Source organism: Gymnoscopelus microlampas (assembly GCF_963454915.1).
Source record: "Gymnoscopelus microlampas genome assembly, chromosome: 22".
Lineage (NCBI taxonomy): Eukaryota > Metazoa > Chordata > Actinopteri > Myctophiformes > Myctophidae > Gymnoscopelus > Gymnoscopelus microlampas.
The window spans coordinates 33,981,046-34,004,556 of NC_139959.1; the positions used below are offsets into that span (position 1 = coordinate 33,981,046).

Sequence of the window (23,511 nt, forward strand, 5' to 3'; positions counted from 1 at the left end):
TAACTCACTGGTGTAGTGGTAAAAATTCATAATTTCAGTGTAGGGCTGACCAATATTAAGATTCCTGGAGCAATAGATATAGTTTAATGAATAATATGAAGATGTCAGTGTGGAGATATACTGTAGAAACATATCAAGATGCAAATGGAGACATAAACATGGTGGATTTGTGTAAGGTTTAGAGAAAACGTGACAGTATTAACATCTAACGCGATATTTGGGTCATACATAAAAGTAGCAAAAATAACAGATCTACAAGCTCACAATGTGTTACGACGCGACACGTTGTGAGCTTGTAGATTGGCTATTTTTTGCAATTTTAGTGTGACACTTCATAGGACAAAGTATAGGGCTTAAGTGGTTAACGGCAAAGCCCAGTCCTTGTTCCTTGACTATTTCCCGGTGCTGTGGTCTTCAACCAGTATCCTTCTCTCCCACAGGTACATGGACGCCCTTCAACCCGGTGACTGTCCGCTCCATCATATGTGAGTATATCTACTGACATTCCAAACTCATCACCACACACACACAACAGACATTTGTCCCCCGTTTGTTTATTTTTTCCCTCTCCATGGCGACTGGCTCATTTCCGTTTGTGTTTTGGGTAAACAAGTAGCAGACACAAAGTCAGCTCTCAGTTAAGTGGAAACTTGCAGCCATCAATCGGTGGTGGAAAGTAACTAAGTACATGTACTCAAGTACTGTACTTAAGTGCAATTTTGAGGTATTTGTACTTTAATTGAGTATTTCCAATTTCCAATACTTTTACCTCTACTCCACTACATCTCAGAGAGAAATATCATACTTTTACTCCACTACAATTATTTTAAAACTTAAGTCACTAGTTACTTTGTAGATTTTGATTATTATTACAAAACATACATTAAACACTTCAGCCCTATATACATTTCGGCCATTTGAAAATAGCAGATCTACAAGCTCACAATGCGTCGCATCGCGACGCATTGTGAGCTTGTAGATCTGCTATTTTCTAAATATTTGTTCAAAACTTGAAATGGGACATTCTGCATAATGAGTACTTTTAGTACATTTTGATACCAATACTTTTACTCAAGTCAGTTTTTAATTCCGGACTTTTACTTGTAACAGAGTATTTCTACATCGCAGTATTGATACTTTTACTTAAGTAAAACATGCGAGTACTTTTTCCACCACTGCCATGAATAAAACAAGGGACATAAACATTAGGAAGAAAATGGGAGAGCTAGTCTTGAAAGGTAGCAGTCGATCACCATTAACGTTAAATATTGATCGGTTTACAATTAAGCCAGCCGTGGAAGACACTTCAGGCTACTGGCTGGATACTTTCAGGAGCCCTTTCTTATTAGGCCTGCCTGAGTGTGTTAAAAACTGCTAAAAGTATGTCGCACTGTAACCAGTACCACCCATGCAAATCATTCCGTAAACTTTACATATTTAAATTAATTTCCCATTCGGAACATCCTTTTGAAGAATCCTTTTGATCTACCCGTAGTTTGTTTGCTCTGTTCGCTGGTGAGGCATTCCAATGCCTCTAACAAGCCGTCAGCCTCCACACTTTTCTGTTACAAACAGCAAAATATGCCAACAATATATCTGTTCCCTGGGTCTCATAAGTGCTTTAATCCTCCTTTCTTGTATTATTTGTGGAAATATAATCGTTGCACTACTGTTCCTTGCGGGGCATCCAAATCTATTGTCGAATGGTCCCGCAGCACCACAGCGAATTTCCGGTGATAACGCTCCCTTTTGTTAGGAGGTAATTGGACTGAATAGCAGGGGGAGAGAGATCAAGCCTCTAGTCATAACACAGTTTCATCACGTGGGAGCGTATGGTGGTGTGAGGAGTGTCATTAGACCCCCAAAAGTAAAACAAAACAAAAAAAAAGGTCCCTCACTTTTACTGTGTGCTCAAATGTGCTGTGTTAGCCCATTAAGACCTGGAACTGTGTCATTTTTAGATTTGAGCTAAAAAGTATTATTTTACACTTTGGCTATTCAAAAATAGCAGATATACAAGCTCATAGCGCTCATAGCACTGAGTGCCGCGCTATGAGCTTGTATATCTGCTATTTTTGAAAAATCGTGAAAATGTGTGCAAACCTTTGAACTTTTAAAGCGAACATTTGTAACTCAAATCTTTGCTTCTGGGGGTCCCTGGAAGGTCCGCGGCCAAATTCATATCATTTTTGGGGTCCTTGACATGAAAAAGATTGAGCACCACTGATATAGAAACATACGTTTTTCAGAATACTGAGATTTAGGAGAGATGTAGAATCGGCTTCAGGTCTCAATGGGTTAGAGGGAAAAGAGGGGAGGAGGCAACGAATGAGGTAAAAAGATAAAAGTGCGTGTGACCTCCATTTTTGACCTCCCCGGCACCTCTCTCTGTCTCCCTTTTTTTCTCCCCTTTTCTTTTTTTGTTCCAGCCATGTTTGACAGGGAGAACAAAGGTGGGGTGAATTTCAACGAGTTCGCCGGTGTGTGGAAGTACATCACGGACTGGCAGAACATCTTCAGGACCTACGACCGGGACAACTCGGGCTTCATCGACAAGGCTGAGCTCAAACAGGCGCTGACCGGATTCGGTGAGCAGCAATGTATGATGGTCTTTGATGTTTGATGGTGGAGGGCCTGTGAACGTCGCTGGTACCGGGTGCATTTCGCCTTTCCGACATGTCGCCTTTCCGACGTTAACGAACCCTATACCTAACCCTAACCCTAACCCTAACCGCACGCGGAAGCCACTAGTCGGAGTGGCGAGATGTCGGAATGGAAGGAGCACCCCGCTGGTACCGTTCTCTCTGTGTTGGTGCCAAGGTCAGATGTGTCCTGTACCCCAGCCCTGCTGTGTGTGTGTGTTCAAAAAATAGCAGATATACAAGCTCATAGCGTGGCAATTCTTTTGAAAAATCATGGGAAATGTGTGCAAATCTTTGAATATATGTTTTTGAAAGCAAACATTTGTAACTCAAATCTTTGCTTCTGGGAGGTCCCTGGAACAAAACATTTTGGTGTTGGGGGTCCGCGGGCCAAATACATAACTAAAAATGTTTTCTAAATCCTAACGGTATGTTGCTATATCAGTGGTACTCCAAATTTTCCATGTCAAGGAAGCACAGATCGGATTTTAAAATGTTCGCTTTAAAACATATACATATGTATTCAAAGATTTCCAAAAATGTTGTGTTTTAGAAAAAAAAAGGCTTTTCAAAAATAGCAGATCTACAAGCTCATAGCGCGGCACTAGGAGGTAAACTGTCTGTCTGGGAACTGGAAGGTTCCTGGGCTGGTTCCCAGCTCCTCCATGCTTCATGGCAAAGTGTCCTTGAGCAAGGCACTGAACCCCTAACTGCTCCCAATAGGCTCTATTCACAGCAGCCATATTATGAAGACATTCACAGGTGTTACCAATGATACTAATGAAGGCTCTGTTCCATTCTGGTCAAACAGAGTCAGGGTGCTGATGTTGTGCATGTTGGCCCACTGGAAACACACATGGGCTTCCAAATGGCCCCTTACAGGTGTGCAACTCTGAGAGTGTACAAATGGAACCAAATGGACCCGTAAGGGTACACTCTCAGAGTTGTGGGGGTCGAGGAAACCACTGTGCTAGACTAATTGGAACAGAGCCTTCATTAGTATCATTGGTAACACCGGTGAAAGAAGTGATGATACGGCTGCTGTGCATAGAGCCTATGAGCAGGTTGGCGCCTTCCATGGGTGCCTCCATCATCGGTGTGTGAATGTGTATGTGTGTGTGAATGGGTTAATATATAACGCACATTGTAAAGTGCTTTGGATAAAGGCGCTATAAAAATCGAGAGACCATTATTAAATGCAAATCGTCTGTTTGTGCCTCTGTGATCACCAAATGCAGCGGCATTAATCATGTACAACCTCTAAAGGCTCAGGTGAAAATACTCATTAAATGGGTGAAAGTAGCTATTAAAAAATAAAAGACTACTGCCCTTATTATGAGCTTCTTTTAAGCCTGTGGAAATAGGTCAGTGAAATGGATACACATCATGGTACTGATGATTCTAAATGAGGTTGTCATGACTACCTTTGTCTGACTGGTCCTAATGTTGTACCGAACAGCGAGATATGGATCCTTTTGTTGCTGATAACAAATGTATGACTGTCATTATGTCATTATTATTGAGTAGACATATTAATAATAATAATCTGCATTTAATAATCTGCATTTTTTTGGGTGGCAGATGTTAACGCTCCACCCTTGATATATGTTTTTATGGCTCAGTGGGCTAGCTGTCTATGAGTGGGTTGGTCTGTGCCGTGTGTCTGACTGTCCGTCCGTCCGTCTGTCTGTCTGTCTGTCTGTGTCCAGAACTATTCTCGCAAAATGCTGGACCGATCAGCACCTAAATGTCATGTGTGTGTACGCTGCCAGTAGTGATGTGTCGTTCATGATCGATTCGTTCAAAAGAATTAGTTCATTTGCCGTGAGCGCGAACGAGCTCGTTCACTTTCTGAAACTGTTACGTTTGCGAGCGACGTGAAAAGAAAAGTGTTTTACACACATTATAAAACATACATTAACCACTTTAGCCCTATTTCATACCTAGGCTATTTGAAAATAGCAGATCTACAAGCTCACAACGCGTCGCATCGCGACGCGTTGTGAGCTTGTAGATCGGCTATTTTCAAATATGTTAGCACTTTTACTTTTGGTTCTTTAAGTATATTTTGATGCTAATACTTTTACTAAATTTTGAACACTAGAAAATAGCGCTACTGAGCGAGAATGTGAACGAATAATTTGAACGAATCATTGCCGTGAACGCAAACGAAATCGTTCGTTCACTGAAATGAACTTTTTTTCCCATCACTAGCTGCCAGTATAACTTGAAGGCTGAGCAATCAACCAAGTTTAGGGCCATGTGAGGACAAAAAAGAAGAACAAACGATACAAAACATTACATTGTTTATTAAAACCTCAAACCTAATTAGAATATATAACACGAAAACATTCAAAATAAAGACAAAACTAAATTGTACACTTCATTTAATGATCAGATGATTGATTTGATTTGCCGTAGTTTTACACTGGTAAACATAGAACATTGTCTTACGCTGATGGGTGTTGTATTCCATTGTTGTAGAGAGCGGTTCTAACGTTTGTATTTTGTCCCATCTAGGGTACCGTCTGTCAGACCAGTTCTATGCAACGCTGATAGAGAAGTTTGACCGCCAGAGGAAGCAACAAGTAGCTTTTGATGACTTCATCCAGTGTTGTATTGTACTACAGGTAACTGAATCACTGCCGTGGGTGGAAGAAGTACTCAGATTTTTAAAAAGAAGCAATAAAAGAATGTGGAAATACTCTGTTACAAGTAAAAGGCCTGTATTCAAAATCTTACTCAAGTCAAAGTACAAAAGTATTGGCATCAAAATATACTTAAAATAAAGGGTAAAAGTACTCTCATTTTTCAAAATGTGTCAAACGTAAAATAAAATTGCAGATGTACAAGCTCACAACGCGTTGCATCGGGACTCGTGAGCTTTTAGAGTATAAAATAGCTATACAGTAAGTGCTATAAGTGAGCTATTAGTATAATATAGCATAAAGTATAAATTAGGGGTGTCACAATACACCGATTTTACAATACGATACACGATATTGGGCTTGATACTATTTTCCAATTATCATCGACATTGACCACCATCTATAAAGCACTTTTAAAAAACAGTTTTTTAAAGTAACAGTTTTCAAGTTACAAAGTGCTTTACACACAAAAATAAATAAAAATATAGCTGCAAGCAGCGATAATACGGGGCCAGGAGAGAGAAAGAGAAATGATAATTCCTTTAACAGGTCAGTTCATGAAAGTCCTTGCGGTCTTGTTTCCAATGAGGGCCTGTGAGCAATTAGGGGTTAAGAGTCTTGCTCAGGCACAAATTTCATTTCGTCGACACATTTGCTGACCTGGCCTGGAATCGTACCTGGGTCAACCAGAGCCTCTGGCTCCCTAACCACTCAGCTATGGCCGACCCTCAGAGAGAGAGAGAGAGAGAGAGAGAGAGAGAGAGAGAGAGAGAGAGAGAGAGAGAGAGAGAGAGAGAGAGAGAGAGAGAGAGAGAGAGAGAGAGAGAGAGAGAGAGAGAGAGAGAGAGAGAGAGAGACATGGAGACGGAATAGATTGAAGATAGAAACGGAATAGATTGAAGAGACAGAGACATGGAAACGGAATAGATTGAAGATAGAAACGGAATAGATTGAAGAGAGAGAGAGAGCCATGGAAACGGAATAGATTGAGTCATGTTTTTTGCAATTCAACTTAAATGAGTCTGCATCAAGTGAGGCTTGAACCGGAAACCTTGCGATCGTGAGGCACTCTTAGGTAGCTGCAACACTACCTATAGTGCTATAGCTTTGTCTAGGCTGATATTGTCTGTTGAGGATCACAAACTCTTGCCTTCTGTCATGACCCAAGCCCCTGTTTCACTAACACAAAGATCACTCGTTCACAAACCATTTACCAATGAAGAAATTGTACATCTCCTCAGAACCAAAACTAGTGAAAGTAGCCGATCTACAAGCTCACAAACCATTAAAAGTTGTCAGATTGTACATCGGCTATTTTCACAGTATGAAGTATGTTATACATTGAAAAAACATACTCTCATTGCTATCTGAAAAGTTGTGAGATTGTAGATCAGCTATTTTCACAATGAAGTATGTAAAAAACACTCAATTAAGTATTTCATGTTATCTTTAACAATTGCAGATGTATTCATTGATAGTCATGTTGTGTGAAATGCAACTTAGACGAAGTCTGCACCAAGTGAGGCTTGAACTGGTGACCTTCAGGTTGTGGGGCACACATTTAAGCGAGAAGCCACCAACAGACAAGAACCTGTGAAAGGAGATCACACAGATGATACAGTTTCACGCAAATAGCTGAAAAATCCTGGGTTTAAGTGTTTTTCAAACTGCTCAAGATTGCGGACAATATAAGGGCGGTGCTTACTGGTTAACGTGATAGATGTGTTCCTCATTAGTCAAGGCACATGTGTAAGCAGGTCTAGTGGCTGTCGGCCAAACGAGGCATGACTTTTGCCTGTTTAAAGTTTAAATTTTCAAAAAATTGCTATAGCGCCCCCGTTTGACCAATTGGAGTAAGATTGGTTTCAGTGATATTTGGAATGGCCCTTTACATTTCTGCAAAGTTTCAAAGAATGGTAAGTCTGCATGTATGTGTTAGGGGCAGATGAATAATTGTCATAAAACTGCAATATTCATTGGCTCATTAAAGCTTCATTTTTTCACTTATGGAAGATATTTTGCAAACGTTTTTTGGTATAGGTCCAAAGTTCATGTGTAAAAAGTTTCGTGCAGATTACTCAAAAATCCCAGGAGGAGATAGGTTTTAACTGTTTTTCATATAATTCGAAATGGTGGGAGATCTAAGGGTCAGAGGTCAAAAGTCAGAGCGTGAAAGTTGTTCATCATGAGGAGACGCATGTGTGTATTGAAGTTTTATGGCTGTAGGTAAAACAGGGCATGAGTTGTACCTGTTCAAAGTTGGCATTTTCAACTGAGTGCTATAGCGCCACCTTTTGACGAAAGATTGTGAGATTTATTTTTTGATCGTTTTTCATGACCATCTATCATATGGCCGAGTTTCATAAAAAGCGTATGCACGGTTCAGCCAGAACTGGCAAAAACGGCAGAAGAAGAAGAAGAAATGGAATAATGCGAATAACAATACGGGTCCATGCTGGAAGCCTGGCCCCGTAATGATACAAGCTTATGGGACAAGTGAAGTGAGTTCTCACTAAATGTAAACCACGTGGTTTCAGAGGACAGATAGACACTTATAACAAATATAATATAAATACTGCATACATATAAATTCCACAAACCTCATAGTCATATTGTTGTCATCTGGACTTAACCAACCAAGTGTAGCCTAGTTATTAACAACAGCTCAAACTAAAAATATATTATACCAGAGAGGATCACTTGTAAAACCATTTGGCTTGCTATCTTAGATTAGATGTAGACCTGTTTGGCAGTGCAGAAACATAATTACCTTGATCCTTCAGCCTGACAGACACACATCCCCTCTGCAGTGCTCTAAACTAAAAGTGTCTTCATTTCTTTCCAAAAGCTCTTGAATATGATGGAATACATGATTAATGATGACTGTGATTATGGTACGCTCAAATGATCTCGTGATTATTAACTGTATGTTTTGTTATAATAATCTAAATCTGCACAGACTAAGGCTATCAAAAATTGTAGTGGAGTAAAAAGTACAATATTTGCCTCTGTGGTGTAGAAGTATAAAACATTTTAAATACTCAAGTAAATGCATACCGATCTACTGCATTATTTTACCTGCGTGTGATTTTGTAAGGATGGCCTCAGTACAATGCTGTTATGGTGTGTTTTTATTTTATTTTATTTTATTACACAGACAGCCAGTCTTTGAACATTTGTTTACCCAGGGAAGATCAATTTGAGACCAGCTGTCTCCTCTGAGCAACTTCAATACAAATTTAAATTCCGTTTTATTATAGTGCCAAATCATAAGTTGACTCAAGACACTTTTCATTTAGAGCAGAGGCCCAGCGTTTTCCCTCCGAGCAAGCATTTGGCGACAGTGGCAAGGAAAAACTCATTCCATCTATCTCGAACATTATCTTTACACCTGAAGCTTAATTTATACTTCATTGCACAAGGCTGTCCCTTATGGACAAGAACAGGCCTACAAGCTAGTTGTTGCCTTGAAAATCTGTTCTCATTGGCAAGTGACACTGTCGTACTACGGAGTATAAACGCAGAATAGCTATGTGAACTCTGCAAGTTGAAGTGCCTTGCTCAAGGGCAGCTCCACAGTTCTTATTGAAGGAAGGGAGAGTGTTATTCGTTGAGTTTCCCAGACCATATTTTTCAAGCCGGTCTGGGGATTTTAAGAATCTGTGCATGTCATTATAGGCATGTCAAATTCTCTAACAATTTTCTAAAACGCAAATAGCAGATCTAGCGTTGCATTGCGTACTTGTAGATTGGCAATTTTTGTACGACACCAACGTATGAGGAAGAACAAAATAGGGCCTGAGTAGTTGAATATGAGAATATCCATATTTGTTTTAGGAACGCGTGCATATTCATAGTACATATACTGATTTTCAAACATTTCTCTTTCCACAGAGGTTGACCGACGTGTTCAGGAGGTACGATACGGACCAGGATGGTTGGATCCAGGTGTCATATGAACAGTATCTATCCATGGTCTTCACCGTTGTATAACACACACACACTCTCTCTCTCTCGCTCGCGTGCGCACACACACACACACACACACACACACACACACACACACACACACACACACACACACACACACACACACACACACACACACACACACACACACACACACACACACACACACACACACACACACACACACGTAACTGCACACACAGGACAACATAGAAGAGCACAACTGGACACAACGGTGCCAAATCCACTGATGCCTCCCCCCAGACGCTCCCTCATGGTGGACACACTACAAGGTTTTGAACGCGGTGTCTGGGGAAATGCTGTAGTGTTTATACGACGACCACGTGTGAGCGCCCTCAGCATGGTGGGGGACTCTGGGATGGGGATGTACCGTGTGGGATACATGGACTTTACCCCTCCGTGTGTGTGTGTCTGTCTGTCAGTCAAGCCAAATGTATGCTCCGTCGCGTGATGTTGTCGTGCACCGAGAATAGGCTCTATGCACAGCAGCCATTTTGGAGAGAAATTGGGCCTCTTCTTACTTCCTTCACAGGTGTTACCAATGATACTAATAAGGCTCTGTTCCATTCTGGTCAGGGTGCTGATATCGTGCATGTTGGCTCACTAGAAACACTCCATTTTGGTTCCCAAATGGCCCCTTATGGTGGGTGTGTAACTCTGAGAGTGCACAAATGGAACCAAATGGACCCTTATGGGTCCATTTGGTTCCATTTGTACACTCTCAGAGTTATGGGGGACCTTGAAAATAAGACAACCACTACACCACACTAAATGGAACAGAGCCGTAATTAGTATCACTGGTAACACCTGTGAAGGAAGTACGGAAGGGGCCCAATTCATTCCCAATATGGCTGCTGTGCATAGAGCCTATAGCAGACCTACAAGCTCACAACGCGTCGTATCCACGACGCGTTGTGAGCTTGTAGGTCGGCTGTTCTCGGCGCGCGACACTGTGGTGCGCCGAAGCATAAATTATGCTTTAGTTTGTCTGTTAGTAGTTAGTTAATGTTCATGCAGTTTGTTTGGTGTCTTAATGATAATTATAATTATATACTAATTAAAAAAAGGCCTGAGCATGTGTGCTGGAGGTAAACGGTATGCATTGTAAATACCATTGAGGACAGGACATTGTTGCATGCTTTCCGGGGGAAATTCATCCCACGTCTTCCGCGTTGAAGCATGCTTTCTATTTCTCTCTTCTGTCTTTTCCTCAGACCTGTTTTGCTCAAAGCCATGTTTACAAAATACTGTGAAAGCAGGAGATGACCTGCTTTGAGATTCACTGACATGCCAGCTTACATGCCATATTTGTACAAAATTATTTTTAACTTTGCCAATCTAAATGTTAGAGCTTCATTATTTTATGTAGAAGATAAGCGTACGCCTTTGTATGGCTTATTTTTTGTGCATGATGCCTTAAGATCTGTATAAAAAAAAAGAACGCAAGAGGAATCTCTTTTATTAAAAAAGAAAACATGAAAACAGTTTGCTGTGATGATTATGTGTAAAATGTAATGACCAAATGACTCAGTGTTGCCCCCTGCTGTTTGCCTTGAACCCTACAACACTAGTCATTTCACAACAGTACTGTCTGCGCCTTCCTGTGATTCTACAGGGGCCTGTGTTGCCATGTCCGCTTATTATAAGCGACTTTGGGCTTGTCTTTCTGTAAAGTCGCTTGTAAATACTGATGGTTGCGTTTTTTTGGAGTTGTTTCCTAATGTTATTTAAACCAGTGGTTCTTTAACATTTTCATATCAAGGCCCCCCAAATTGATATATATTTATCCACAGGACCCCCCCCCACCATCTGGTAATATTTTGTGCTAGGAACCCCCCCATACAAGATTTCATTTGTGTTGTTAAAATGTTATTTCCCCCCCCAAAATTAACCACCCCCCTGACCCCCTCCCCAAGATGATTATTCTCTTATTTTGAAAATAGCAGATCTATAATATTTTCAAATATAGCCGTAGTCTAGTCGGTTCTTTTGAGCTTGTTTTCATAGACCTGGTTACTTATTTCTCTCGCAGAATCTGGCAACGCTGGATGCGTTCACTTTAGGTGGGGGAAAAGTTTGGAGAACTTGAAAACCCTTTGTTGAAATGACTCAGTCAACTTTAGGTAGTGTCGTTTATAGTTCATTAGATTAATTCCGTCCTAATACATGAAAGGTGACACGGGTGCTGTTGCGTTTATAGTTTGAAGAGTTTAATTGTATGTGTGTTGTTGATGAGCTAGTCTAGCGTTAGCGAGTTCTCTCTAACGCTCTGCCAGGCGCTCTGCTATTCTCATAGACCGAAAATTCCAATGCCGTGAGACGTCTCCACCTTTTAGTAAAAAACAATACAACTATTTCGGTATTCACCTAAACAAAGGCAGTTTTGTATTGTTGAAAGTCTATTCTCTAGGGTGGGAAGCCTCTCAGGACCCCAACTTCTCTGTATAATACACCTTTTGGTCAGAAAATAAAATATGTCTACCAAACGGAAATTATTTTATTCACTCCACTAGAGGGCGCCTCTACAGATCTGGTCAATCAATGGTCATTTATATTGCGCGCCTGCTTCCGCTCTGGACCAGAGCTTGTACCATGGCGCTTAAAGTGTGTCAGACATGGTGGACACGCACCGTGGCAGCAGAATATCACAGAACAATGTATGGAGACCATGAACGGTCAATTGTGAAGCGTTGTGGGGTGCAGAGACGACACAACAACCACAACTACTACTGCAGCAGCACCACAGGAAGAAGAGACGAGGGCGCAGGACAAGGTGACCCAAGCCATGCAGTAACGTAGTAATGACAAAAGAGGGCGGTATAGACTCAGGTCATCATGTAGCTCCGGTCCAGTGGTGGGAAAAGTACTCACATTTTTTTGCTTTAGTAAAAGTATCAATACTGCAATGTAAAAAAAATACGCTTTTACAAGTAAAAGTCCGGAATTCAAAATGTGCTTGAGTAAAAGTACAAAAGTATTGGTATCAAAATGTACTTAAAGTACCAAAAGTAAAAGTACTGCAGAATGTCCCATTTCATTAAGTTTTCAGATGTGTAAAATCTGTACAAATATTTTGAAAATGGCAGATCTACAAGCTCACAACGTGTCGCATCAGATCGGCTATTTTCAAATGGCTAATGTAGTAATAATGGTTAATGTAGGTTTTGTAATGATAATCAAAATCTACAAAGTAACTAGTAGCTTAAGCTTAAGTTTTCAAATAATTGTAGTGGAGTTAAAGTATAATATTTGCCTCTAAGATGTAGTGGTAGAAGTAAAAGTACTGAAAATTGTAAATACTCCAGTAAAGTAAAAAATACCTCAAAATTGTACTTAAGTACAGTACTTGAGTAAATGTACTTAGTTACTTTAGACCACTGCTCTGGTCCATAGCTAGAAGGAGTTAACTCCTTCTGCGCTGTGGACCAGAGAGCTAGTCATCATGGATGGTTTGAGATGCACTATAGTATGAGAATGGTTATCTGATCTGATCGGATAATATTGGTGCTTTTACTGCCATAATTACTGCCATCTTCCACCTTAAATTGTGGGAATTAAAACTATTTGAATAAAACTACAGAAATCCTCTCAAACCATCCTAAACCTAACCTCGGTCCCGGCCTCACTCATCTGCGAAAAGAAGAGCCTGGTCACGACCTAAAGCAGCGAGTGTCTAGGAAGTCCTGAGTGGACAGGATTTCCGTTTCCCCCGGAAACGATATTTTTTGACCAATCACAACACTCGTTTCATTCACGGAGAATATTAACAGATTTGTAAAGCATCAACGTCATTTCCTTGGGCGGTACTTCCGCCAAATTCAACCATTTCCGGTTGTCAACTTCCTAGACAACCAACATCCCAGGTCTTGCCCAGGGTGTCCTAAACCCATCTACCTACTGCTACTTCCTCAGTACTCAACCCCAGTAGCCTACTTGAGTCAAAATATAGATGCCCCATGTTGAATATTACTCAACTACAACTACTCAACTACTACTCAAGTGAAAGTTGCCTACTGTGGAGTGTGTTTTTAAAAAAAATACTTAAGTATTCAAATATACATGCTTTTGAAAATACTTAAGAATTCAAAAGTACAAATTACAAAGCACATTTTAATGTAAAATGCATTGCTGTATTGACATTTAGACATATCCTCCCAAATTTAAAGATGTTACAGAAATGTTCAATAATAGTGAAAATAGTCGATCTTCAAAAGCAAGTACTCCAGTACTTGTCTTTAACTCAGTATAAATGTGTCTAAGCAGCTTTCACTTGTAGTTTAACATGTAGTATCTATAGTTACTGGGGTTGAGCAGGCCTACTTTGTCCACCATTGGCCGCACCATACCTTCATCTGCCAAAAGACATACTTAAGTTAAATTGGATTGACGTTTGACGTTTGATATTCACACATTCACGTGCACTCATTCGTCAAGAACGTCGTCATTGACATGGTGACATGTGTCAGACAGTCACCTGTCTTTCGAAAGGGAGAACGGGAGCTGTGGGTGAAAAACACGGTGACTTGTTTAACGTTGGGTTGCCGTTCTGTCTTGGATGTAAAAAACTGCTCTCTGGCATGGCTCGGGCTGAGGTTGAGGGTTGGATTCCCCGTGCTGACCCCAAACAATGTCAGGTCAGCTGCCACAGCTGGAAACATGCGCACGCCAAAACACACACATGCATGAAATTATGTAGGGACGTGCACAATGCGCACACACTCGCTCGTAGAGAGCCAAGGCCTTCATCTCAGCCCAACTCGATCTTCTAGCCAGACCACCATCTCTCTCTCTCTCTCTCTCTTTTCTCTCTCTCTCTCTCCATCCGTCTTTCTCTCTCTGATGACTTCTGTCATCAGAACCGTTCACACAGGACCAATTTACACTCCATCACGTGTACTGTGGCTCTGCCTGAGTCATTGTTTTTGGATTGTTCTCTTTCTAAGTGCATCCATCCATAGAGTATATCTCTCGTCTGCAGTATGTCAGCACGTCTCTTTTTCTTTCCTTGTCTCTCAATCTCCATCTCCCGCCTCCCCCCTTCTTGTTCTCTGTCTTTCTTTTCTTGTTCTTCTCCGTCTTTCTGTCTCTTAGTCTTCCCATGTCTATATCTCTTTCTTGAATTATTTGACAAATAAACAGTGGTGGAAATTAACTACGTGCATTAACTAAGTACATTTACTTACATGAGTACTGTACTTAAGTACTATTTTGAGGTATTTGTACTTTACTTGAGTATTTCCAATTTCCAATACTTTTACTTCTACTCCACTACATCTCGGAGGCAAACATTGTATTCTTTTACTCCACTACAATTATTTGAAAACTTTGGTTACTTTTCAGATATAAATTATGAAATTATGATATTATTATTAATTATGATATTATGATATTATGAAACATACATTAACCACTTTAGCCCTATTTTATACATAGGCTATTTTAGTCCTTTATTTTAGTACTTTTACTTTTGGTACTTTAAATACATTTTGATGCCAATACTTTTGTACTTTTACTCAAGTAAATTTTGAATTCTGAACTTTTACTTGTAACAGAGTATTTCTATATTGCAGTATTGGTACTTTTACTTAAGTAAAGAATTTCAGTACTTTTTCCACCACTGCAAATAAAAAAACGGATTCTGATTCTTTTCTCAGATGTTGTGGTCTCGGAGCGATGCGGGGCGGTGGTCTGCGTGGCGATAAACCGTCCTGAGGTACGCAACGCGGTGAACCAGAAGGCGGCGTCTCGCCTGCTGGCGGAGCTGAAGGCCTTCGACGGAGACCCGGCCCTCAGCGTGGCCGTCCTTCATGGCAGAGGTGAGAGTGTGACTGGTGTGCTCGCCCATGCCTAATTTAAGCTCCATCATGCGATGATGTCGTGCGCCGAAAATACTTTGTAGATCTGCTGTTTTTTTTGCCTCGATTACGATTAATGAATCACTATTCACTATTGTATGCCACCGTTGTACAATGAAGTATAATATAATACAATACAGGGTTAAGTGGTTAACAAGAAGACTAATCGATTTAGTCAATTATAACATTTTCAAAAGAATAAGCCTGCTTCTCGATTATTCAATTAACCTACATCAGCAAGATTTTGACGGTTATTGGTTCTAAATATCGGTTTTGATATATTTTCGGTTAATTGTATAGACTCTCGACACAGAGCACATTAGGAAGTGTTATGACAGAGCATGTCAGTGTCCTTCTCACAGTGGTATGATAGGATTCAGCTTAAAAATGTGATACATTACCATTTGCTGAAAAATGTAATCATGGTAATAAAGCAACAGTAAACCTTTGTTTGTTGAGCGCCATTCGAGACAGGAACGTAAGCCTGACTGACTTGACCTGACTGACTTGACCTGACTGTTTCCGGTTGTAATGCAAGTCAATAAGGAGACATTTCGAATGATCAATTTCTAATCAATGGAGCAAAAAATGTTGATATCTCGCCCACTTTTGAAGTGGCAAGGTAACAACACATCCAAAACATCTAACCAAAGTGTCCTGTTGCTTTAAAGGGCCTTGCAAGCAGCCACGGGACAGAAACAAATAATGTAAATACCATTCTACCAGTCAGTAAAGACACAATTCATCTCTCTTTCATCCTTTCATGTTCACTGCCTCCTTTACTCCTCTTTCCCCAAATCATTCTTTAACTGCATGAACCCTATAGCGTCCCGATTCTGGGGGCGAACATTCGGCGAAAATAGCAGATCTACAAGTTCCCAACGTGACGCGTTTTGTGTGAGCCTGTAGATCTGCTTTTTTTCGGCAAAGATATATGGTGTAGAGGGGAAAAAAGCTAATGGGGTCAACAAAGTATATATAGGGTTTAAGTGGTTCATTCCTTGCTGACCCACAACGTTCTGTTCTGGACAGTTCTACACTTGTTTTCCTTTACAATTCATAATCTTCTTTGCATTGGCCCCTATATAATAGAATTGCACTTGGTTTGAATTGGACTCATAAAATCCAGTAGAGGTGGCCAGAGCAGTGCTGTATAATGTAGGTGCGTATATACACGCATGTACGCACACACACTCACACACACTCACACACACACACACACACACACACACACACACACACACACACACACACACACACACACACACACACACACACACACACACACACACACACACACACACACACACACACACACACACACACACACACACACTCTCACACCTGCGACGGGGCCTGCACTGTATCAAACGCTGAGAACCTGAATTATGCCATACCTCTAAAAATAATCATAATCAACACACTCGCACACTAAACGAACACCTTCCCACAGTGGAAATAATGTCTTCAGCCTGGCTCCGCCAGTACTTACTCCCTGTCTGCATTGTAAAGTGCACTTCTCCAGCTCCAATTGATTGAAGCACGCGAGTGTACAGTGGTTCCCATGAACGATTGCCACTAGGTCTATTCCTGTCTGCCTACTACACACACACACACACACACACACACACACACACACACACACACACACACACACACACACACACACACACACACACACACACACACACCACGTGCGCGTGTGCACAGATGCATGCACACACGCGTGCAGACATAGGACCCTCGCACACAGCTCCTTCAAGTACCAAAGTGTGCTATGATTAATGTTACTATGGCATTTATTTGTACCCTCTATTTACTACTGTTGCTATTCTTAAATTATCTTTGTTATTGTCAATATTGCTGCTACAATGTTGAGGAGCCAAAACCAAAGAATTGTACTCTTGTGTACTTTTATATGAATCTTGAATTTAACTGCCCACTCACCCTAACCCAAGCATTCAGTTCATTTAAATACTCCAACACTTTCATATGCTGGTGGTTTGCCAACAAAGGCTGTTCAGAGTTGAACAGAAACCAGCGTGTGAGGTGGAAACGTAATTGGCTCATGTTAAATGGGTTAGTGTTGCGCTTTGCAATAAGCCCTATAGCAAAACGGCACTGGGCGTGCAATTCTTGCCCGTCTATTATGCATTGTTAACAGTCCCAGTGCACATTCATTTATGTCGGTTCACCTATAGTGCTGTAACGAGATGGCTGGCCTCAGTGGCGATTAGCCATCCGTTCAAGCTTTTCAGATGACAGCTTCCTGTTTCGGAGAAACCGTTTCTCCAAACATGAGGAAGCCATTTTGTTCAAATTAGCGCTAACGTGATCACTCTCTTCTGCTCTCATTTTATGTTTGTGTTTGAGGGCGTTTTTTTTTCTTCTCCTGGCAAAATTAAATGTAATTGGCCCGTGTAGGCTTTGAATGTGTTGGCACACATTCTGAGTCCCCCATATCTGTATTTTGTAACTTTTCTGTGGTCAGGTGGAATCTGGCCATAACCAGCTTCATGGCATGCTGTCTAGGTCACCATGAGGGCATGTGGAATGAAACATTGTCACCAGATTATTTTTGAATAAATCTGTTGCAAATAGTTTGCTTTCATCTGGTTCCTGTGCAGAGATTGGATGTGTATGCAACCTCTTTTTTTTTTTTTTTTTTTTTTTACTTTTGTTGTTCTAAGGTAATGTACAGTGTTAAACATAAATGTTTCCATTTGGTGTCCTGTACCATAGTTAGCTTATAGCTTATTTTCATCTACAGTCCCTACATAGCTTAATAATGAGCTTCAGTCAAAAGGTAAGAGGCTTATGTGTACTTTATACTCCATCGCACGACAGTGTCGCTTGCCAACTAGAACTGATTTACATGCTACCACGCGTCGTAGGGTAGTAAATCAGTTCTTGTCAGCAAGTAACTTCATCATGCAATGTCATATAAATAAAGCTTAATGTTGTTAGAAAAAGGGTCTTACACATAAAAAGTAACCCACGTTCAATTTGATTTAGCGGTCCCTCCCAAAGAGGTGAAAGAGACGGCACATCCTGGAGTTCAGAGCATTGCACACAGTTTACAAAGCAGACTGAGCTAGATTTGAACCCAGGGATGAAGTTATTATGAGGTCAACATTTTCAACAGGTTGGGGTGGCCCGGCGGTTAGCTTAGCGAGTGGGTACACAGAGTCAGACCATAGGCGTCTTGAGAGTGTGAGGACCCGGCCGGGCGGGTTCGCATCCCGATCTGTCTCTCCTCTCTCTCTCTCTCTCTCTCTCTGCCTTTGGTTTCCTGTGTCTCTACACTGACATACAGTAATAAATTAAAAAGCCGTGGCTCCAATGTAGAATTGGAATTACTGGCCAACCTGTGACGTTGGTCAACTATGACGTATGACTCCAAATTTGGCCAAGGTTTCAGCACGATTAGAGCCCTATTGACTTCCATTATAACATTTTAGTTAAATATTAAAAAAAAGTATGAAACATAATATGTGAACATTTTAGATGTACTAAATTAGCCTAATCCCTTGGTTCTCAAAGTGGGGTCCGGGGACCCCCAGGGGTACTTGAGGGGGTTCCAGGGGGTACCCAGCAAAATGTGTAAATATAGCATCAGAATAATTTTAACCTTTTATACTTTGGCTATTCAAAAATAGCAGATATACAAGCTCATAGCGCGGCACAGAGAGCTTGTAGATCTGCTATTTTTGAAAAATCTTGAAAATGTGTGCAAATCTTTGAATATTTGTTTTTTAAAGCGAACATTTGTAACTCAAATCTTTGCTTCTGGGGGTCCCTGGAACAAAATATTTTTAGATGGGGGTCCGCGGCCAAATACATATAATTTTGGGGGTCCTTGACATGAAAAAGTTTGAGAACCACTGGCCTAATCTCTCAAGACAGATTCAGAGTTCCTCAACTGAATCTGTCGGCAACTCCCATTACAATGTGTAGAGTTGTTATTAGGAATGAAAACAAAGGAGCGCCACCGGAAGAGGAGGGCTGAAGGAGAGTAAACGGTCCGACATCCAGTCTCTACACTGCGGTGCCCCCAGAGGCAAATTCAAAGGATTTTTTTCCCTTTCTTTTGCCAATGGGTTCCCAGATTGGCCTAGCGGTAGTGTGCATAAGAAAGTTGGCGTTGATCGGCCCTCGACACAGACCCTCTCACTGCTAGCCTCCTGCAGAGCAATGGGGTAAAACGTAACGGGTTGAAGGGATAGTTCACCCTCAAAATGACTTTTTTTCCCATCGATTAGCCACCCCATGGAGACTTGAATTCATTGATAATAATCAATCATTTGATGGCCGGCAGTGGTTCCGGAAGGAGACACAAAGAGTCTCCTTTGTGTCTCCTACCGGAACCGCTGCCTACCGGTCCACTGGTCATCAAATTATTGGCTGACAAAAACGAAAAAAACATCCATGAATTCAAGTCTCCGTGGGGTGACTAATCGATAGGAAAAAAGTAATTATTTGGGTGAACTATCCCTTTAAACTGCGAGGGCTCCTCACTTGAACCTGATTACGCTTCTCTTTAAAAAAAATGTTTATCAACAACTGAGGTTTACGATCAGAACACTTCTTAAAAGACTTTCCCAACTTGCCCATACCCTAGGTGGGGTTGGCGAAAGGGCCTTTCTGTGTGGAGTTTGCATGTTCTCCCCGTGTCCCCTATAGGGTAGGTACCCTCACAAAAACATGCAGTAATCCTGGTCACTATACTGCCTCCCCCTGGTCAGCCAGGGCGCCTGATGGAGGGGAAAGGAATTGGTTGGAATAACGTGTTCCTTCCACGCGTTACGTCCAACCAGGGAAACTCCTCCCTGTCAGGTGAAAAGAAGCGGCTCGCTAGCTCTCATGCATTGAAGGAGGCATGAGCTCGGCTCTAGGCTCTCCCTAGGCTGAGTGTAGCACCCAGGATTACTTAGACAATTGGCACTGGGTGAAAAAATGAATCGTGGGATAAAAAATTAGGAAAAAAAAAGTCTTTCCCAAGCACGTCGACGGTCACCAAGGCCCTCCATGAAAGAGAGAAGCTTTCCAGAGCTTCTCATTTTCTCTTTTATATGAAGACAAAGGTGCTCGGTCACACTGCTGCGCCCATAAACAGTGTGACACTGTGTTTTTATACAAGTGCCCCGCGTTGACCCATGCCTGTAATCAAAGCCCACAGTCTATGGGTGTTGCTGGCGTACGTCCCTGTCATAACTATTTTCATTACAGACGGCGAGAGAGAGAGAGAGAGAGAGAGAAAGAGAGAGAGAAAGAGAGTAGGAAGAGGAGGGAAAGGGAGAGCAAAGCATAGAGCAGGAGAGAGATTTAACAGTCTATGTCACTGTGTTTGTAGGCCTCTTGGGTAATGTTGTAATGACCACATGAATCCAACGAAAAGGGGCTTTGGTGCCTGCCATTAATGAGAGCATTGTACTGTAAGTGTGTGTGTATGTGTTCTATGTGCATACGTGTGTGTGTGTGTGTGCTGCAATGCAGATACTGTATATCAATATTACATAAATTATCAGTGGTGGAAAAAGTACTTACATTTTTTACTTAAGTAAAAGTATCAATACTGCAATGTAGAAACACTCTGTCACAAGTAAAAGTCCGGAATTCAAAATTTACTTGAGTAAAAGTACAAAAGTATTGGTCTCAAAATGTACTTAAAGTACCAAAAGTAAAAGTACTAAAATGTTTGAAAATAGCAGATCTACAAGCTCACAACGCGTTGCAATGCGACCCGTTGTGAGCTTGTAGATCGGCTATTTTCAAATAGCCTAGGTATAAAATAGGGCTAAAGTGGTTAATGTATGTTTTATAATGTAATGTTGTATATCTTTAAAGTAACTAGTAACTAAAGTTTTAAAAGAATTGTAGTGGAGTAAAAGTACAATATTTGCCTCTGAGACGTAGTGGAGTAGAAGTAAACGTATAGACAATTGGAAATACTCCAGTAAAGGGAAAGTACCTCAAAATTGAACTTAAGTACAGTACTTGAGTAAATGTACTTAGTTACTTTACACCGCTGTAAACAATGCACCTTTTTGTATGTGTGTAGTGCGCACGCATGATTCTGCATGTATAATGCTTGTGTGTGTGTGTACAGTATCTTATGTGTATGTGTTGGGGCTTGTCAGGGAAGAAAACCATTTGTATGCCAGCAGTCAGTCATCCATCCCAGCGTGCGGCGGTCGTCCTCATGCGAGCCGCTGTCCAAATTGCAGCCCTGCCGAGTCCAGCTCAACTTGTTGTTTTTTTCATCCTCGTCATTTTCCCTTCCTCTCTGACTTTCCAGCTGCCATACTTTGTAATTTTGTGGTCTCCTCCAGGAGGGAATTTCTGCGCTGGTTACGATCTGAAGGAGCTGGCCAATCACACAGCCTCCCTCAAATTGGAGCAAGATGTCACCAAGGGTCCCGGGCCGATGGTGAGAGAGAGCCGCACGCGCTCTGTGTGTGCGTGTGTGTGTGTGTGTGTGTGTGTGTGTGTGTGTGTGTGTGTGTGTGTGTGTGTGTGTGTGTGTGCGCGCGTGCACGTATGCATGTGAGTGAGTGTGAGATCAATGTTTTCACTATCTTGGCAGATCCAAATGCCTCCACAAAAAAAAAAAAAAAAAGAACCTTGAAAGTGATCATTTATTCTGACCATTTTCTAGACCTCATTAAATGTTGCTACATTTTTATGGCATGGCTCGGCAGGAGGCGAGCCGTCTATAAGAGTGTGTGTGTCTGTGACCAGAGCTAATCTCGCAAACAGCTGGACTAATCAGCGCCCTCATAAGCACTGCCAGTAAGCCTCAGAAGGAGGCTATTTTGTTTTTCATGTAATGTTTTATACTTTTTGAAACATTTTTCTATTTAATGGAGGTCAAAGGGGTTCAGATCCGGCTGAAAAGCGGATAGGTGGGGTCATTTTAGGGGCAAGAACACTTGGCCTTTGGTGTTGTCCTTTTATGGAGGGCACAAAGGCCAAATGCCAGGGCAGGAAGACCATCAAATAAAACAAGATTTTAGTCCATTGAAATAATTAATAGAATTTAAGGGTTAAGGGTAACTTAATGGTATTTACAATCTGATCCATGCTCAGCCCCCAATCAAAGTCACTGGATTGGTTTAAAGATGGGGGAGTTAAGAATTCTGAATCTCAACAAAAGAAAGAGACACTGGTGTCTACATGACAAGAAAGAGACACTGGTGTCTACATGACAAGAAAGAGACACTGGTGTCTACATGACAAGAAAGAGACACTGGTGTCTACATGACAAGAAAGAGACACTGGTGTCTACTGTACATGACAAGAAAGAGACACTGGTGTCTACATGACAAGAAAGAGACACTGGTGTCTACTGTACATGACAAGAAAGAGACACTGGTGTCTACATGACAAGAAAGAGACACTGGTGTCTACATGACAAGAAAGAGACACTGGTGTCTACATGACAAGAAAGAGACACTGGTGTCTACATGACAAGAAAGAGACACTGGTGTCTACATGACAAGAAAGGGACACTGGTGTCTACATGACAAGAAAGAGACACTGGTGTCTACTGTACATGACAAGAAAGAGACACTGGTGTCTACATGACAAGAAAGAGACACTGGTGTCTACATGACAAGAAAGAGACACTGGTGTCTACATGACAAGAAAGAGACACTGGTGTCTACATGACAAGAAAGAGACACTGAAGGGGGCACGGTGGCGCAGTTGGTAGCACTGTCGCCTCACAGCAAGAAGGTCCTGGGTTCGATTCCCGCCGGGGACGCTGTGGGCGCTGGGGGCGTGTCTTCTCCTCCGCGTCATCAGCGCCCATACCCTAGGTGGGGTTGGCGAAAGGGCCTACTCTGTGTGGAGTTTGCATGTTCTCCCCGTGTCTCCCAGGGTAGTTAATACCCTCACAAAAACATGTAGTAATCCTGGTCACTATACCGCCTCCATGACAGCTGGGGCGCCTGATGGAGGGGAAGGGAACTGGTTGGAATAACGTGTTCCTTCCACGCGCTACGTCCAACCAGGGAAACTCCCCCCTGTCAGGTGACAAGAAGGTCAGTTGGCTCTCATGCACTGAAGGAAGCATGAGCTCGGCCCTGGCCTCCCCAGGCTGTGGGGGACTGGTGTAGTGCTGGTGTAGGGCTGGTGTAGTGCCCAGGATCACTTAGGAAATTGGCACCGGGTGAAAAAAAATGGGTTACAAAAATCGCGGGATAAAATGATTTAAAAAAAAAAAGAAAGAGACACTGGTGTCTACATGACATGAAAGAGACACTGGTGTCTACATGACAAGAAAGAGACACTGGTGTCTACATGACAAGAAAGAGACACTGGTGTCTACATGACAAGAAAGAGACACTGGTGTCTACATGACAAGAAAGAGAC

At 41.7% G+C, this 23,511-nt stretch overlaps 3 protein-coding genes across 3 annotated transcripts in view; 2 read left to right on the plus strand and 1 right to left on the minus strand.

Annotated features, from left to right (window-relative positions):
• The window catches only part of pdcd6 (programmed cell death 6), a 29,907-nt gene extending 19,145 nt beyond the window's left edge, over window positions 1-10,762 (plus strand). Inside the window, exons 3-6 of the mRNA XM_084048035.1 lie at window positions 441-485; window positions 2,430-2,588; window positions 5,163-5,272; window positions 9,185-10,762. Coding sequence (XP_083904161.1) covers window positions 441-485; window positions 2,430-2,588; window positions 5,163-5,272; window positions 9,185-9,283 — 413 coding nt within the window. The 3' untranslated portion in view covers window positions 9,284-10,762. The remainder of the gene's footprint in view (window positions 1-440; window positions 486-2,429; window positions 2,589-5,162; window positions 5,273-9,184) is intronic.
• The window catches only part of LOC311038477 (serine/threonine-protein kinase RIO3-like), a 354,170-nt gene that overhangs the window by 75,472 nt on the left and 255,187 nt on the right, over window positions 1-23,511 (minus strand). The gene's annotated exons all lie outside the window — the stretch shown is intronic.
• Window positions 11,936-23,511, plus strand: part of LOC311038606 (enoyl-CoA hydratase EchA19) — a gene marked incomplete at both ends in the record, with an annotated part of 32,709 nt that continues 21,133 nt past the window's right edge. Inside the window, 3 exons of the mRNA XM_084048178.1 lie at window positions 11,936-12,053; window positions 14,935-15,096; window positions 21,468-21,565. Coding sequence (XP_083904304.1) covers window positions 11,936-12,053; window positions 14,935-15,096; window positions 21,468-21,565 — 378 coding nt within the window. The remainder of the gene's footprint in view (window positions 12,054-14,934; window positions 15,097-21,467; window positions 21,566-23,511) is intronic.